This window comes from Suillus paluster (genome assembly GCF_016628075.1).
Source record: "Suillus paluster strain FC165 chromosome Unknown EDB91scaffold_33, whole genome shotgun sequence".
In the NCBI taxonomy this organism is placed as follows: domain Eukaryota; kingdom Fungi; phylum Basidiomycota; class Agaricomycetes; order Boletales; family Suillaceae; genus Suillus; species Suillus paluster.
The window spans coordinates 58,876-75,137 of NW_024537593.1; the positions used below are offsets into that span (position 1 = coordinate 58,876).

The 16,262-nt window shown below is 45.6% G+C and overlaps 1 protein-coding gene across 1 annotated transcript; it reads right to left on the reverse strand.

Annotated features, from left to right (window-relative positions):
- Positions 1 to 12,611: 12,611 nt before the first annotated feature.
- On the reverse strand, positions 12,612 to 16,079 carry EDB91DRAFT_1237791 (uncharacterized protein; the record flags this gene model as incomplete). Its single annotated transcript, XM_041321629.1, is given in 13 exon segments — positions 12,612 to 13,271; positions 13,361 to 13,431; positions 13,546 to 13,978; positions 14,026 to 14,050; positions 14,275 to 14,354; positions 14,412 to 14,544; positions 14,595 to 14,738; positions 14,869 to 15,077; positions 15,132 to 15,183; positions 15,203 to 15,341; positions 15,363 to 15,422; positions 15,444 to 15,647; positions 15,857 to 16,079. The coding sequence occupies 13 exon segments, from the start codon at positions 16,077 to 16,079 to the stop codon at positions 12,612 to 12,614; spliced, it is 2,433 nt and encodes an 810-aa protein (XP_041176210.1).
- Positions 16,080 to 16,262: the final 183 nt, after the last annotated feature.

Below are 16,262 nucleotides of genomic sequence, written 5' to 3' on the forward strand. Positions count from 1 at the left end.
AGCTTCACTATTGCCATCCATTTGGCCTCAGATGATTAATTCCAGTTCTATCTGCTAATAGTATAATTTTTGTTCAGCTATTCATAGTACAGCACTAGTGATACATAGCAGTGTTTACTCTTACTTCTATAGTGCTCAATAGAAAGGGATGTTTTTACATAATTCTAGCCTTAATATCACTTACCCCCAAGTCACAACATGGTGTCTATGGTGTAATAAGCTACTTCTAGATATTATACAGTCTTTTTGTCACTTGAGCAGCATTTGCAGGCTTGTCAGTACTGTTTAAGCAAATAGCATACTAAATAGTAGAGGTAAAAAGCATAGAATGGTGATCACCAATGAATTTCTGAAGGCTTGTATAGTGTCTACAGTAAATTTTATTAATAATACTTTAGTGGACACAAGTATAATGTGAGATATTCTATAAAAATTTGGTTGAATTGTGTAGAAAGAGTGTTGAATTGATTTTTGTATCTCCGCTCCATGACATCACTTTCCCACGTTGCATATCTCAGATTCAAGCCTGGATACGACGGATTCAGACATGTCCCTACAGCCCTATTATATTCCTACACCCTGGCTCACAATGATGCAATTATATGAAAATGTGCAAACATTGAGACACTTTTTTGAGCCACTGTATACTGTACCTATTGATGTAGGGCGCTTCAGGGGGTCAAATAAAGATGGTAATCTCTTCATGTATGCTCCTAAACATGTTCTGGATGCCCTGGAACACTTCCATATCAAATGGGCAAAAATGCGAAAGTGTTTTGTACCCTACCTTATTTTGAATGGCCCCTGGAGCAGGAGCAGGCACACAAATAAACAAAAAAAAGCGGTCTATTATATTGTATTATACATATATATACAGGGGGAGCTATTGTGGTGTGGTGGTGAAGCTGCAGTGAGGTGGGGAGGGTGTGGGAATAATTGAAATTGTGGGGTATACCATATTGGGTGATGTTTTGGGTGTTGTGGGGTAATTCCCACACTGTGTGATTGAAAAATGCGGAAATGTAATGTGTGGGAATAGTGTGGAGAGGCCTAACATGAGGAGGTGATTACACTACCAGTTTGGGTGAGAAGGTATAATCAGGCTAACTAGCCTCATTAATGCAACACAGTTGACTGGTAGTTAGCCTGGTTTAATGCAATACAATGACAGTATAGCCTGCATGCACGGGCCAGCTTGTTTGGATGATTACAGACTCATTATCTCATTGACACTCTTACTGATCATGGTTTCACCTTACACTATCAACATAGCAGGTACTTATATGCGCTCGGGGCTTTGTATTATTTTCCTCATTGAATCAACGCCAGTATCTGGCCTCTCTTTGTCTGTTCACCCTCATATCGTTCTCGCTCCGCTCACCTCATTGAGTGCCCATTACAGTTTGATTTGACCACAATCTTGACTCTCAAAACTCGAACCTCCTATCCTCACACTCTTATTACTGATATGTCTGACTGTAGCACAAGATCCGAGATGGAGGCTGTGTCCAAACCACAACTCAATAATACCCCTATGGTGGAGAATTTCCACCAACTCTTGCAGGCCATCTCGGCACTTGGACAAAGCTCTTATCAGCTCGATGAGAACCAGCGCACCATTGGGCATGCCCTCGAAGCCATTACTGAAAAGATTTCTGCCCTTAGGTTCCCGACTACGCCTGCCAGTGCCTCAAGTATGCATAATTCGATGGATACTGTTGTTCCACGCAGTGTTGCCAAATTTCGGGAGCCACGCCTGTTCAAAGGCAATGCAATTGAAGTAGATCCATTTGTGGACGAGATTCTCAGTGCCGTTGAGCTCTTGCGCTCATCCCTCCCCACTGACATGGACAAAACCTTGTACTTGTCCACCTACTTAGATAACGGCTCTCCTCACTTGTGGTTCACAGCCATCCGCCATACTAATGAGGACCTTTTACATGATTTTGATCTACTCATTGAGGATTTTAGGCACCACTTGGGTGATCCAGACACCAAAGGCACTGCGCTGCGCAAGATCAAAAACCTCCGGCAGACTGGCAGTTGTGTGAGCTACGCCTCCAAGTTCCGCGAGTTACTCGTTTACATCAATTTCAACACCCCAACCACCATTCAGAAGTACTATGAAGGACTAAAGGACAAAGTCAAGGATTTGTTACTAACCGTACACGATCCTCCCACAGAATTTGATGAGTTTGTTACTCTAACAGTCGCAATCGACAACCAGCTTCACCATTGTGAAGTTGAACGCAAGACCACCAAGAAGCCCATGTCTCATCAACAGAATGCTGTGGACATGACTGCCCAGCGCAGCACCCAATTCAAACCTTCAACCTCAGCTACCAATCTCCCTCCTGGCATACCAATGGAGATTGATGCCACAAAGACTGTACCCCGTCAGCCTCTCACCAAAGAGGAATGGGACCGTCGTTTCACTCAGGGCCTCTGCTTGTATTGTGGAGGTACTGAGCATACTGTCAAGAATTGCCTGAACATGTCCAAACATGTCAAGAAGAAATTCAACATGTGGAATGACTCGGGAAAAGCTTAACCGGTTGTCCCCCTGTCACTGGGCATCCAGTTGAAGAAAATGGGACACGTCAAGACCAATCTGTGACTCCCATGCCCCCTTTTGTTCATCTATTGGACAGAACATATACCTCACTTGTAAAGTCTGCTCCTGCCTACATTTTTTCCTCTAATTCATATTTAAATTTGCCGTCACATTTCTTCATTTCTATTGTCCTCTTGTTCCCCGACAAGAAGCCAATTCATACTTTTGCCCTTATTGACTGGGGTGTGACCACATCGTGTATTTCAGATTGTTTTGCTTCTCGTCATGCTTTGACTTGTTGTCCTAAGGACATACCCATACCCATCATGGCAGTTGATGACCGCCTGATCACATCTGGACTGATCACCCATGATGTCATCACTCACATTTCAGTTGCTGACCACAAAGAGACACGACCACTCGCGGTTGTGTCTGTTGCTTATCCCATCATTCTAGGCCTAGACTGGCTTCGCCAGCATAACCCAAATATTGATTGGGAGGACTCTACCCTCTCACTCAAGTGCTGCAGACTCACTCACATGAACCCCGTTGTAGTAATGGCAAAAGGCTTTGGTCTTATGCCGAAGCTATTACCATCCACGCCCAATGTCTCGGCAGCCGTTGGAATTGGCTTTGGTCTCTTTGATGCTGCATCTCACTCAGCTTCGCACACTCTCGCCTACTGCAGCATCAAGTGCCGAATCTCCAGTACCCATGCCAGAGTCCAACCCCACTCATCTGAAAACTTCATTCCTTGCTTCCTTCGCATCCTGGACTGGCTATGGTCGCTCCAACCCACTCGCTACTCCATCCGCGGCACCTGTGACACCCAATATCTGCTTCGTCTCTGTGAAGAAATTTGCCAAAGCAGCACGCTCTAATCCAAATGAGGCGTGTTTGCTACACTACCATTCCCCATCCTCTCCTACCTATATCCGCTCCACCATATCGACTTCCATTGACTCCATCGACGATGAAGTCCCAGTACCTCCTTCAGTTGACAATAGCATCCCTCCCAAGTACATGGACTACATGTCCACTGTATTGTCACCTACCAAATTCAAGAGACTCCCGCCGCACCGTTCATATGACGTGGACATCGAATTAGAAGACAGGAAGACTCTGCCATTTGGTCCCCTTTATTGTCTCACCCCACCAGAACATGAAGCACTAACCAAATATGTCAATAAAAACCTCAAACATGGCCATATTCAGAGCTCAACCTCCTCAGCTGGCACTCCAGTCCTATTTATCCACAAGAAGACTGGTGAACTATCATGGCCTCAACACCATAACAAAGAAAAACCGATACCCAGTACCCCTAGTGCATGATCTTCTCAATTGTGTGCAGGGTTGTAAAGTTTTCTCTGTTATTGATCTCAAGTCTGCATATAACCACCTCTGTATTAAGGAGGGCGACAAGTGGAAAATAGCATTTCGGACACCTGTCATATCCCATACCTCCGGATCCGGAATTCCGGATCTACTTCATTGAAGTCCGGTCCTCCTTCTTACTATTCCACCTGGTGCTCCGCCTTCATCTCCGCACTCACCCCTAACTCCTTTTAGATTAGCTATTGCTGTTACTGGTTATGTCCTATTCCGCTATGCTTACTGATCTGTCCATTCTTACTTCATTTCCGACTTCACTGCTTTGATCTGTTATACTTAGTAATAGACTTTCCACATACTTCATACATAGCCCTTACCTTTGCTGACTGATTTACTTACATGATACCTACAGTATATAAACCCCTGTAATACTCCAGAACTCCTCAGTTCAAATATCATCTTAGTTCTGCTCATTCCTGCAATCTCCAGACTTGAGTCTCACCTCTTGTCCACCTCCGAGTCTTGGGGGTTAAACCTTAGGACTACTTCTCTGGCTCTACCTTAGGGTAGTCTAACCTCTGTTCTGTTTCTACTCTGGACTTCCATAGTAGCCTTACTCTGTCCCCACATAAGTCTTCCGGAGTTCTGCCAAACTCCACCGACTTCTGTCCTCCGGAATTCCCTGGACTTCCGTCGGACTTCCCCTCTGTCCCCCGGAAATTAAAGGGCACGTACTCGGGTAAGGGGCACAGCGCACAAGCTGAAGCCGAAGCCCTTTGAGTAACCTCTCCCTTGAGCACGACCTTAACAACACCACTCGGACTTTTTGAACACCTTGTTGTACCTTATGGCCTTACTGATGCTCCTGCAGCTTTTCAAGCCTTTATTCAAGATACCCTCTGTGACTTACTTGACATCATCTGTGTCATCTATCTAGATGACATCCTAATATTCTCTCGCACACAGGAAGAACATGACAAGCATGTTAAACTTGTACTCAATCGACTCCGTGACACTCACCTTTGTGCTAACCCTGCAAAATGCGAGTGGGACAAATCGGAAGTTGAGTACCTGGGGTACATCATCAGTGCTGACAGCATCAAAATGAATCCCAAAAAGCTCAATACCATTATATCTTGGCCTAAACCTACTTCCATCAAAGAGGTTCAATCATTTCTTAGTTTTGCTAATTTTTACAGTCATTTTATTAACGGTTATTCCCGGATTGCTTGCCCACTAACTGATTTAACAAGACAAAACCTCCCTTTTGATTTCTCCAGCGCTGCCCATGTGGCTTTTCACAGGCTCAAGCAAGATTTCACTTCATTCCCTATCCTCCAGCACTTCGACCCTCAAAAACCATGCATAGTATCAATGGATGCATCTGATTTCAGCCATCTCAGGTGTCTTTCAACAGCCTGACAACAACAGCCTTCTCCACCCTGTAGCATTCTATTTGCAGAAAATGTCTCCCACAGAAATCAACTATGAGATCCATGATAAGGAGCTACTTGCCATCATCGAAACATTTCATGACAAGCATGGCTACTCGGCTCCCCACATCCTATTCTAGTCATCTCGAACCATAAGAACCTCGCTTACTTCATGTTGTCTCAAATCCTGAATCGCCACCAAGCTCGCTGGGCAATGTTTTTGTCCAATTTCAATTTCCAGCTCACCTGGGCCCTGGGCAGTGCAAATATTGCCAACACGCCCTCCTGGTGCACAGATTTCTCACCCAAGAAGGGGGATGAGACCCTCCTGGGTCAAAACCATATCATCCTGACTCGCAAACACACAGAATTACTCACACCCTCCGAAGACATCCAATCCAACTCACCTAATATTATCAATGCCATGACAACTCTCTCTATTGACAACTTGGCACTTTTCAAAAATTCAAAACTGCCTTTCGAGAGGACACTGAGTGGCATGAAGCACTTGTCCATGGCAACTCAGACTTCACATCTGAAAATGGCATAGTATTTCATAAAGGAAATTTTTTTGTCCCTTTACCATTACATGCTGACATTTTATTCTCCTGACATGATGCCATCATTGCAGGTCACACCGGACGTAATCGCACATTTGGACTAGTTGCTCATGACTACTCATGGCCCAGCATGCAGACCTATGTCCGGCGCTATGTAGAAGCCTGCAACACCTGCGCTCGCATTAAAACCCCTCACCATAAGCCATATGGCTTGCTCCAACCCCTCAACATCCCAGCTCACCCATGGATTTTGTTGTCAAACTCCCAATGTCTCACAATTACGACTCAATATGGGTCATTTGTGATCAACTCACACAATACTCTCATTTCATCCCTTGTCAAGAGACTCTCACAGCTCCTGATCTTGCCTGGTTATTCCTTGATCGAATTTTCCACTTGCACGGACTTCCAGATTCTATTGTTTCTGACCGTGGTTCTGTTTTTATATCTAAATTCTGGTCCAAACTCACTTCATTACTCAAAATTGACACTCACACATCGACAGTGTACCACCCACAGACTGACGGTCTGACAGAACGCACGAACCAGACATTGGAGACCTATCTCCGTGCCTACTGTTCTTACCAACAAGATGATTGGGTCGACTACCTCCCTCTCACTGCAGCTCGCATTCAACAATCTCGAAAATTCTTCCACCCACCAAACCCCATTCTTCGCTAACTACACCTATCACCCATCTTTCAAACCACAGATCACTGAATGTTCAACTGTTCCTGCCACTGCTGACCTCGCTGTGTGACTTGATGCAATTCATGCTGAGCTTCGCGCTGAGTTGAAATTCGCACAGGACACACAGGCAAAGTATTTCAACAAGAAGGTGTTACCTGCGCCCAAGTTTCAACCAGACCAATTGGTTTGGCTCTTGTGTCGCAACATCAAGACCACACGCCCATCCTTAAAACTCGATCATCGTCATCTCGGCCCATACCCCATCATCTGTAAAATCGGCTCTTCTGCTTATCTTCTTCAGCTCCCTTCCTATCTCTCTCAGCCTCCATCCTGTATTTAATGTTTCCCTACTTGAACCTTACTCAGACCCATCCGACTTCCATACCCATGCTTCACCACTCCCTTTCGACCTCGCCGAGGACCCCGCCAATGACATCAAGTCAATCCTTGACTGTCACAAGATTGGACACCGTTATGAATACCTTGTATGGTGGAAGTCATTGCCAGAGTCAGAAGACTCCTGGCTCTCACTTTCCAACATCCCTACTTCATTCAACGAGCTCATTGAGCATTTCCATTGTCACCATCGTTGTGACCCACATCCTCACCCATTCGACATTAATAAAAACTATCATACTTCAGCTGTTACTGATTATTCTTCTGCCCCTTCTTCTCTTCAGGTCCCATTGCCCGCCGTGCCCTCCAAGCCCTCGTCCATGCCCTCCACGTCTGCCCTCGCTTCCGTGCCCCCCGCTGCTGCCCATCTGCCATCGCCTCCTGCCGTACGTCAGAGATTGAGATTTGAGTACGTGCCTCCCACGCAGACGACAACCTGTAGGGGTCGCATTTCACGCCCTGCCGAAAGGCTTGACCTGTAGTGTCACCCTCACTTGCCCTAGAAGGGGGATGATGTCATGGTCATGGTCACTGTACATAGCTCATGGCCATTCTATTTAGCTCATGGTCACTCTACTATACCAAACATTGCGCCGATGTACTCTGTCATGCACGGGCCAGCTCGTTCGGATGATTACGGACTCATTATCTCATTGACACTCTTACTGATCACGGTTTCACCTTACACTATCAACATAGCAGGTACTTATATACGCTCAGGGCTTTGTATTGTTTTCCTCATTGAATCAACGCCAGTATCTGGCCTCTCTTTGTCTGTTCACCCTCATATTGTTCTCACTCCGCTCACCTCATTGAGTGCCCGTTACACTCGTCTCCACACCACCTCCACCGTCCCTGAATTTGAATACCATTTCTTCATATCCTTGTTCCTCCATCACATGATTACTTTCACTCTTAGAATATAGTGTAGTACAGGATATTTGGGTGGTCTACATTCTATTTAGCTCATTTTTAACAAAATCTTCGACATAGATATTAGTATATTCATGTACTAGTAATAAATCTCCAACCAGAGTAAATCTCCAACTTACATTTACTTTGCTTATCACTCACTTATTTATGAATGGATCTTTCTACAAATCCACAGGTGGTACATGGGTATAGGACAATCATGTAGCAAGGGGCTAATTACACAGAAGTATCCTCATGAGACCCTAGATTACTTATCAGTAAATCTCCCTGACATACCCCTGATATCAATACTCTGACATATTCCTGTCTGATCCTTGCCATGAAAAGACTTGATATATGTACTAGAAGTTAAATGTAAACAGCTTGGATAGTTTGTGCAATGATAATATGGTGAAAAACCGAAAATATGCGAAAATATGCAGTAGTGCAGCTAGGAGGAGATATTCTATTCTACAGACAGATTCTGTTGCTATTCTCATGCAGCTATGTGATTTACAATATATATATATCAATAGGAACAGGCACCCTACCATCCTGAAGGGCTGGAGCTGCAGGAAAAGGTTTCCCAGGGGGTGAACCACCAGGAGAGGGTAAGTATATAGCACCACAGGGACTGATCTTGTTGACATATGCTCCTTATATGTTGTGTATACTATTGAAGGGATGTTGTGGATCATATTTCCAAGTCTATATACCTACAGCTCAAAATTTCCGTAGCTATTTTCTATTTTATGCTAGTACAGCACAGAACATGGTATAGGACGCTCTAGGGGGTGAATTGAGGGCTCTGATAGGTACATATACATTTATAAACATATTCTAAACACTCTAGAGTACCACAATTAGTGTTGCCGCAGCTCAGCTAAATCCGGCTCAGCTTGGTGGCTTAAAGCATGAGCCATTGGGAAAGAAATTCCAGGCAATTATTTGATGTATTGGAACATGTAGAGTACATTTTTTAGTTCCCATAGCTGTGCATTTCATTTGGGAAATGTGCTTCAAGTCCCACAAAAATACAATGGAAGAACTGGCAGCTTGAAGCTGCGGCAACACTAACCACAATACCAGAGGGGCAAAAATGCGAAACAGTTTTTGATATGTTTTTTATTAGGTCACACTCACAGAGGCTCTGTAGCAGGTATTGGTACAAAAACAAAGGGAAAAAGCGGTTTATTATGTTCTATGATGTGTATATAACCTGTACTACTACTTAACTAGAGGCTATATCTAATTGTGGTGTAGTGGTGAGCCAGGGATTGATGGGGAGGGTGTGGGAAAGGTTGATATTTGAGAGAATACCTAAAATGGGCTATGTTTTGGGTGTTGTGGAGAAGTTCCCACAGTAGGTGGTTGAAAATGCGAACATGTGACCCTGTGAGTGGCTGTGCTAAGTTAATGCATCACATTCCCAAATGGAGCAAAGGATGATGCATCAACCACTAGCAGTGTTGTTGCATTAGAAGTCTCTGCTACTCAGCCTGTTCTTGTGCATTAAAATGACATTATAGCCTGGACGAGGCGGCTCGCCGGGTCACTTTGTCTCTAGCGTGGTAGTGAACATACACATCAATATCTAACAGCTATGTGCTATCGCCGTTCAATCTGACTCTATTGTCAGACACGGCATCAATAACTTCAACCATCCAACATTCTAATTTCCCCGCGCAAACTAGTCAGTCGTCTTCTTGATCTCATCATGAATAGTGTTTGATAATGAGGATCAACAACATCACAGGCGATTGTAGTGACATGAGTGAGACATGGTGAATTTGATCATGAATGTATCACCCACGAACCATTGTCGTGTCCACGATATGCCGCCCGGGTAGAACATACTGACCAAGTGTGACTTGCTGTGAAGAAATAGACGCTCTGGAACGCAGACCGTGATGGGAATATAATTAAGCATCGTACACTACTTAAGTAAGTATCTACAGGTAACAGCACGCAAAATCAACCCTGTGAAATAGCAGGTCTCTCCATCTCCTCCACCGTCTCCCCACCCTCGACTATTGATTTGGCCCGTTATCGAACGTTCCCTCACAGCAACCTTTTTCAATCGGGGTCATGCCCCGCAAAGAGGCAGAGTCAACCGTGTCAGCAAGACGGACAGATGTGGGACGAAAAGCGCTGTCAGAATCACGGGCATTTGTTAAACCTATTCGGAGGAGCGAGAAGAATCCGCCACCATATGATGCACAGGACCGCCAGGATGCACTTTGGGAAGGTGAGCAACCTTATTGTCATGCTTGCTGACTTACTCAACACAAGAAGGCGGGAATGAAGCACTCCCTCCTGGATGGCGGCAGTTTAAGATACTGGACGTTAGAACGCACTATCAAGACGACTCACTCATGATGAGTTCATGGGAGCGACCTTTACCAGGGGTACGACTAGGTGAACGAAGAATGTAGAACTAGAAGCAAGGAACTCATGCTTGAGCATAGATGATCCCAGGACAACTTGTTTCCGGATGCGAATGGCATATATCACCACTCGGTCGGTCCTACTTCGTCAATCACAACGCTCGGACCACATCGTGGAAGAAACCAACGCCAGAACGTCCACCAGGGAGCTTGATGCCGGAGTGCATTATCGAGGGTCACTCCAAGTGCATATGGAGTCTTGCTTGCTTGGGCGCCAATTGCAATATCATGAGCACTTCGGAAGACGGTTCCGTTCGGCAGTGGACGAGAGACGGAGAGCCTGTAGGGAAGCCTTGGGATGGTGACGGAGGAGGGGTAGGCGCAATGGCAATATCTCCGGATGAAACGATGGTCGTATGCAGAAGTGGAGACGGCAGGCTACGGTTGTGGGACATCAAAGAGGGCAGCATGGTCGGCAACCCGTGGGAGGGGCATGATGCTGCAGTGAGGTGCCTCGATTGGTCTCCCAATGCCCTGGAGATAGTAAGTGGATCGGAAGACGGCACCATACGACGCTGGAACCCAGATACTGGGCGACAAATAGCACCACCGATAGAGACCAGTCACGGTTGGGTGAATGCTGTCAAATACTCTCCACAAGGCGACAAATTCGCGAGCGGCGGCGAGGACAAGATGATCCGCGTGTGTTCAAAGGACGGGGAGCTGCTCATCGAGATCAAGGGACATGAATACGCGGTGATGTCGTTGTGTTGGTCCCAGGACGGCGCACACATATTCTCCTCGTCACTCGATTACATCATCCGAAAATGGCGGTTGATTGATGGGCAGGAGCTTGTTGTTTTTCGAGGTCATACCAGCAGCATCGTATCCATCAGTCTGACCCCGGATGAATGTCATCTTGTTAGCGCATCAATGGATTACTCAGTTCGCATCTGGGACCTGAAGACCAATCAGCCAGTTGGAGACCCACTCTTGCATGACGACGGAGTCGTGGCTCTTGACATTTCTCTTGATGGAAAATACATTGCCAGTGCTGGAATAGACGGAAAAATCTATGTATGGAGCCTGGAGGCAGCGCTCAAACATCAGGATCGTGATAATGTGAGCATACTTATTTGTTGTCAGTGTATTTCTAAGTGGGCTTGCTTGTCATTCAGAGTGATGATGGCAATGCAAAACCCGACACGAAGCTCAAGGCAAGTTAACTCTGCTTCTCTTTCACATAGCATCTCACTTTTTATCAGGGACGTGCACCCCGATCGAGAGATGCAGTGCGCCAATCAATTATTAACTAGTTCTTCAAATGCTCATTCATCTCGTTAGAACTTAGACCCCCTTCTGGCCTCTAGACAGCGGGCGAACAACAGAGGGGTGGCAAAATATGTCAGTATAACTTTGGGTTCCTGAGCTCTTGCAAGGTTGACCCTGATACAGGGCAACGACTTCTGGAACACTGATAGGAACGGCACGCCTCATCGTGCAGCTCCGCCTGCCACGAGCCCATCATCCCCCCCTCGCTGGCGCAATCTATTCGGTTCGCTGAGTTTCAACACTCCATCTGCAGATGTACCCCAAGCAACACCGCTCCAGCCCAGGCGTTGGAATTTCAGATCTCCCATAAGAATGTCGAAGCAGCCTGTCGACTCGGTTGTTGCTCCTTGTCGCGAGGATGACGTGAGTCGCTCGTCACCACTAATATTCGCCTATTTCTTACTATTCAAATAAATTTACAGAGATATGGCATCGCTCCCGAGACTGACGAAGAAGCGGCGGCAGCTATGCAACGCCTGAACGGCAACAATGCTGACAGTTCAACGACACCCGGACAACCTACAGTGAGTGCACAAGGGTCTCAAGGACAACCAACACAACAAGGCTCAACTGGTGGAGCGGGGGATATTGTCTATGAAGGAGTGAGCTGCTGTGGGTTTTTCTTTGGTCGACGTCGTCCCGCATCGCATCATGCATGAGTTTACATCTGCTGAAACTCTGTCTGTCATCCAATGATAATTGTCTCTTTTCTCTGTCGTGTCTTTATACGCGATCTCACACCGGCTCGTGCCATCCTATGTACATTGAACATTGTATTCGTCTAGATGACCCTATGCAACAATGCTACATCAGCAAAACCCAAGATTCCCTATTTGACTGAGTGGCTTATTTAAGCTTTAGTTTTCAGGCAACTTCGCAAATGCGCGCCAAGGCACAACAAGTCGGTCAAAGAGTTACTTAGCTTAAGCTCTTTCAAGTCGCCCGAGGGGAAAAAGATAATAAGGCTCAAAAATGCGATTAATTAGATTAAAGTGACAAAGATAAGTGCAAATGTCTATGATGCGAGCTCGAAAGCATGATGATCAGCATATTGATTGACATAGATTGTATGAAAACTGTCATATGAGTTATGTAGATTGATACCGTGGTGAAGAAATCGTCTGCCATAGACGGGAATAAGGTGAGCCACACGATAGATCGAATTGACATGTATGATGTTGTAGATAGGTGCATTGTTAGTGCCGCAGGCCGGACGGACCATCCACATCCCAGTATCTTCATCGGGCGAGTCTCCAATGATATCGAACCAGCACACGACAGCACACAGGTAAGTTATTCCTCCATAATTGAATGAGAAGAATATACAAATCCTCGCAACTTCAAGTCCTCGAATGCCCACATCTTCTGACCCAATATTGACGAAAACACAGTCATAACAAGGGGCCTCATTCCGCCACATGGGACAAGCACGAATGTGCTCGATACGCATTCCACCGATCCCACTTAGGTTGCTTGGGGCATAGAACCGAGAGCATGCAGAGTTGAATACCGATATTTTGCCCTCATATTGAGGGCATCCTGCGATAGGAATTTCTGATGCATCTTGTGGATCATCCGGACATGTCTGTTGGAAGAGAAAGCAGTAGACCATCTCAGGTAGATGGGGGATATTCAGCTCTTCAGCAAGAGCCAAAACGGTGCGTGCACGCTTCATCTCTGCATGCAAAATCAAATCAGACATTGACACACAAAAACAAGGGAATAAATATACTTGTGTGCGGTTCATGCTAATCACGTATGCACTTGCAGAATTGTCGGGCCATGATCCACACCGTCAATATCATCTTCAGGAACTGACACATTGAGGTTTTCGTCTTGAGCATTATCCATTGCATCATTAGCAGGTGCATGGTGACTTGGTCCATCTTGTTGTGCTTATGGGATTAAAAATTAGCTTTCAAGCGGCTGAAAATAGGTTTAGAACTTACAAAGGGCTTCAAGGGCTGCTGAAAGGCAAGTTCCATTTAACATCCCACGGCTGGTGAAGTCGACTTGTGTGGCAGTGAGTTTATTGAGCCATTGATTTGTGACAAGCATTTGACTGAGTGCTTGATATTTGCTCGATCGCCTCCACGGACCTTTAACAGCCTTAATGTGTTTGCTCTCTGTAATAGACGAGCAGAGTCCATTTGGAGCGCCAAAGAGTCGGATGAGCTGCAGGTAATGAGAGAATGTAGATATAGTATCACTTTCCAGGAAAATCTTGCGATAATGATGGAAATGGCAAACAGCATCTTGCAGTTTCTCCAGCATGTGCTCGGTTATAGCATTATTCCGTACAATGTAACAAAATTTGAGAAATGCACAGAACGTGCATACAATATCCACTGGGACATGTCCCTCAATGGCTGCAATATAAACCTGATAGATTTTAGCTTCATTAAGGTGAAAAGTAAAGGGACATGTACCTTCATAAGCGCTTTCGAATTGTCTCTGGTCTATTGCTTGAAGCCATGGCCTTGTGGGAAATGTCTCAGGCCTGCGAAAGGGGCAACAATAGCAATTCTATTGAAGGTAGAGTCGGAATTAGACATTAGAAATGAGACATGAAATCAACATACCTATGATCAATGTCATCCAAGATGTGTCGCGTGTCATGTGCTCCATGTGTTTGTATGAGATACTTATGGACCTAGTCCACGAGATGGTCCTTGAACATGCCTTTAATGAGCTGATGTAAGATGTTGGGTGCGATCAGCTGGCAAATATCAGCGCGAGGAAAATCATTAGTGAACGGCTGTGGATATAAATTGTAGTGAGAACAAGAAAGAAGATAAAAATGAGAAGACTGTACGACGAGATCTGCTACAACTCCAAACTCATCCCATGGTTCCAAATATGTCCCCATGTCAACAAGTTCTTCTGTATACTCTTGACATTGAGGAAGTGTGCCAGCTGCATCAAGATCATGATTTGGTGCCATACATCTTGAATATACCATAAGTCAAAGATATAGAAGCAAAAAAGAGACAATTACCGTGGACACCAGCATCGCACAATACACACCAGCAGAACTTGTTCTTTGTAGTCAGCAATGTAAGGTCCAAGGCCATAGATGATGCGCTGGAAATGCCCATCACCGAATTTTGCAACCTCAGGTTTCATCATTCTGGGCCTAAGTCTTTCAAGAATCTTAGAGAGTGAAGAATGAAACAACTGGCAGCGGAATTTTCAGAAGTGTGGGTCACTTGCATGCTCCTTTGCAGCTACTAGGTCATCAGTATGTTGCATAATACAAGAAGCTATTTGACTCACTCTTTGGCATGGCAAGAAAGCCAATGACTGCGACTGCATTCCGGTGCAGCACTGCCAGGACATTGTTGTGGATGTTCCCAATGGACAGATAGAGCGGGTAATATTCGTTGTTCCCGGTTCCTACAGAGACTGTCATTTTGTCACTTCTGAGGATGACAGGAATGAAGGTGGCGCCCATTGTATCTGGATCCTCAGAAATGGTGTCCTAGTATAATACATTAGATCCCTAGAGTATTCATAGCAATGGACATGTACATACTGCTTGATCCCATGCCCAGTCAGCAGACATGAAGTCCTCCATAGCGGTGCTCCTCTCCTAAGGTCGAGTACTCTTGATAAGGTCGAAAGTCCGTCTCATGTGTGAAATCGGGGTTTGCCAGCATGTTGCAGCCCACTTGATGTGGATCTTGGTACCATACATCAAAGGCACTGTCCATCCAGGGCGGATAGGTACCCTCAGGCTTCTCACCTGTATACAAGCATGAAAAACTCTCCCACTTGACCTCTCCCAATGGTATCGTGTCAATCGTTGCATAGAGATCTCGATGGTCTGTGAAGGGTGGTGTGTCACCATGTTTGAGCAAGGTAGACGCCCATAAGGCAAGGTGCGTGTCAATTTTCCAGGCAGGTGTTGGGTTCTGAGTGTAGAACAAATCAGCAGTTTTGAATTTGGTGCAGTTATGGAATGGCGTCCAGTCATTTGGAGATTGAGGTTCATGAGATGGCGGCAGCACATTATCATTGAGAAAATGACCATGGGCGTCACATGGACATCCTGTAAGCCATTTTAGTAGCTAACTTAATGAGAGATATGAAAACAAACCATTGAGTTGGGTGTGATAGTTGCGAAAAAAAATGGTTTCCACGCCCAAAGAACTCAGTATCAACATCAGGCGGGGGAAGACCTCAGCCTGTCAGCATGGTGATCATGACCGTGCCCAAAGTCGCATTCCTCATCATCAGGTGGGAGGGGGAAATATTAACCGTTGTACTGATTTTCAAGTTCTTGCAACAGGACATCTGGGACATCAATGTCGATGTCCTGCTCTGGTGGCGGGGAAGATATCACAGGATGGGCTGACAAGATATGTTTTGTGCACCCTGCACCCATCTTGAAAAACTGCTTGCACCCTGCATGTCCAAATGGGAGTTGCAAGGCATTAAAATCCCTGCGCCAAATCTGAGTGCAAGGGATAGTATCAGGCATAGTTTCAGTGTCAGGAGGATTGTTATCTGGGCATTGGGGCAGATAGTGTATTTTTGGCGTCGGGAGGAAGCGTCAGTAGGATTGCTGTTTGGGTGTCAGGGAGATAGTGTATTTTGGGCATTGGGAGGAAGCATCAGCAGGATTGCTGTTTGGGCATTGGGAGGAGAATTATCGCAGGTAGTG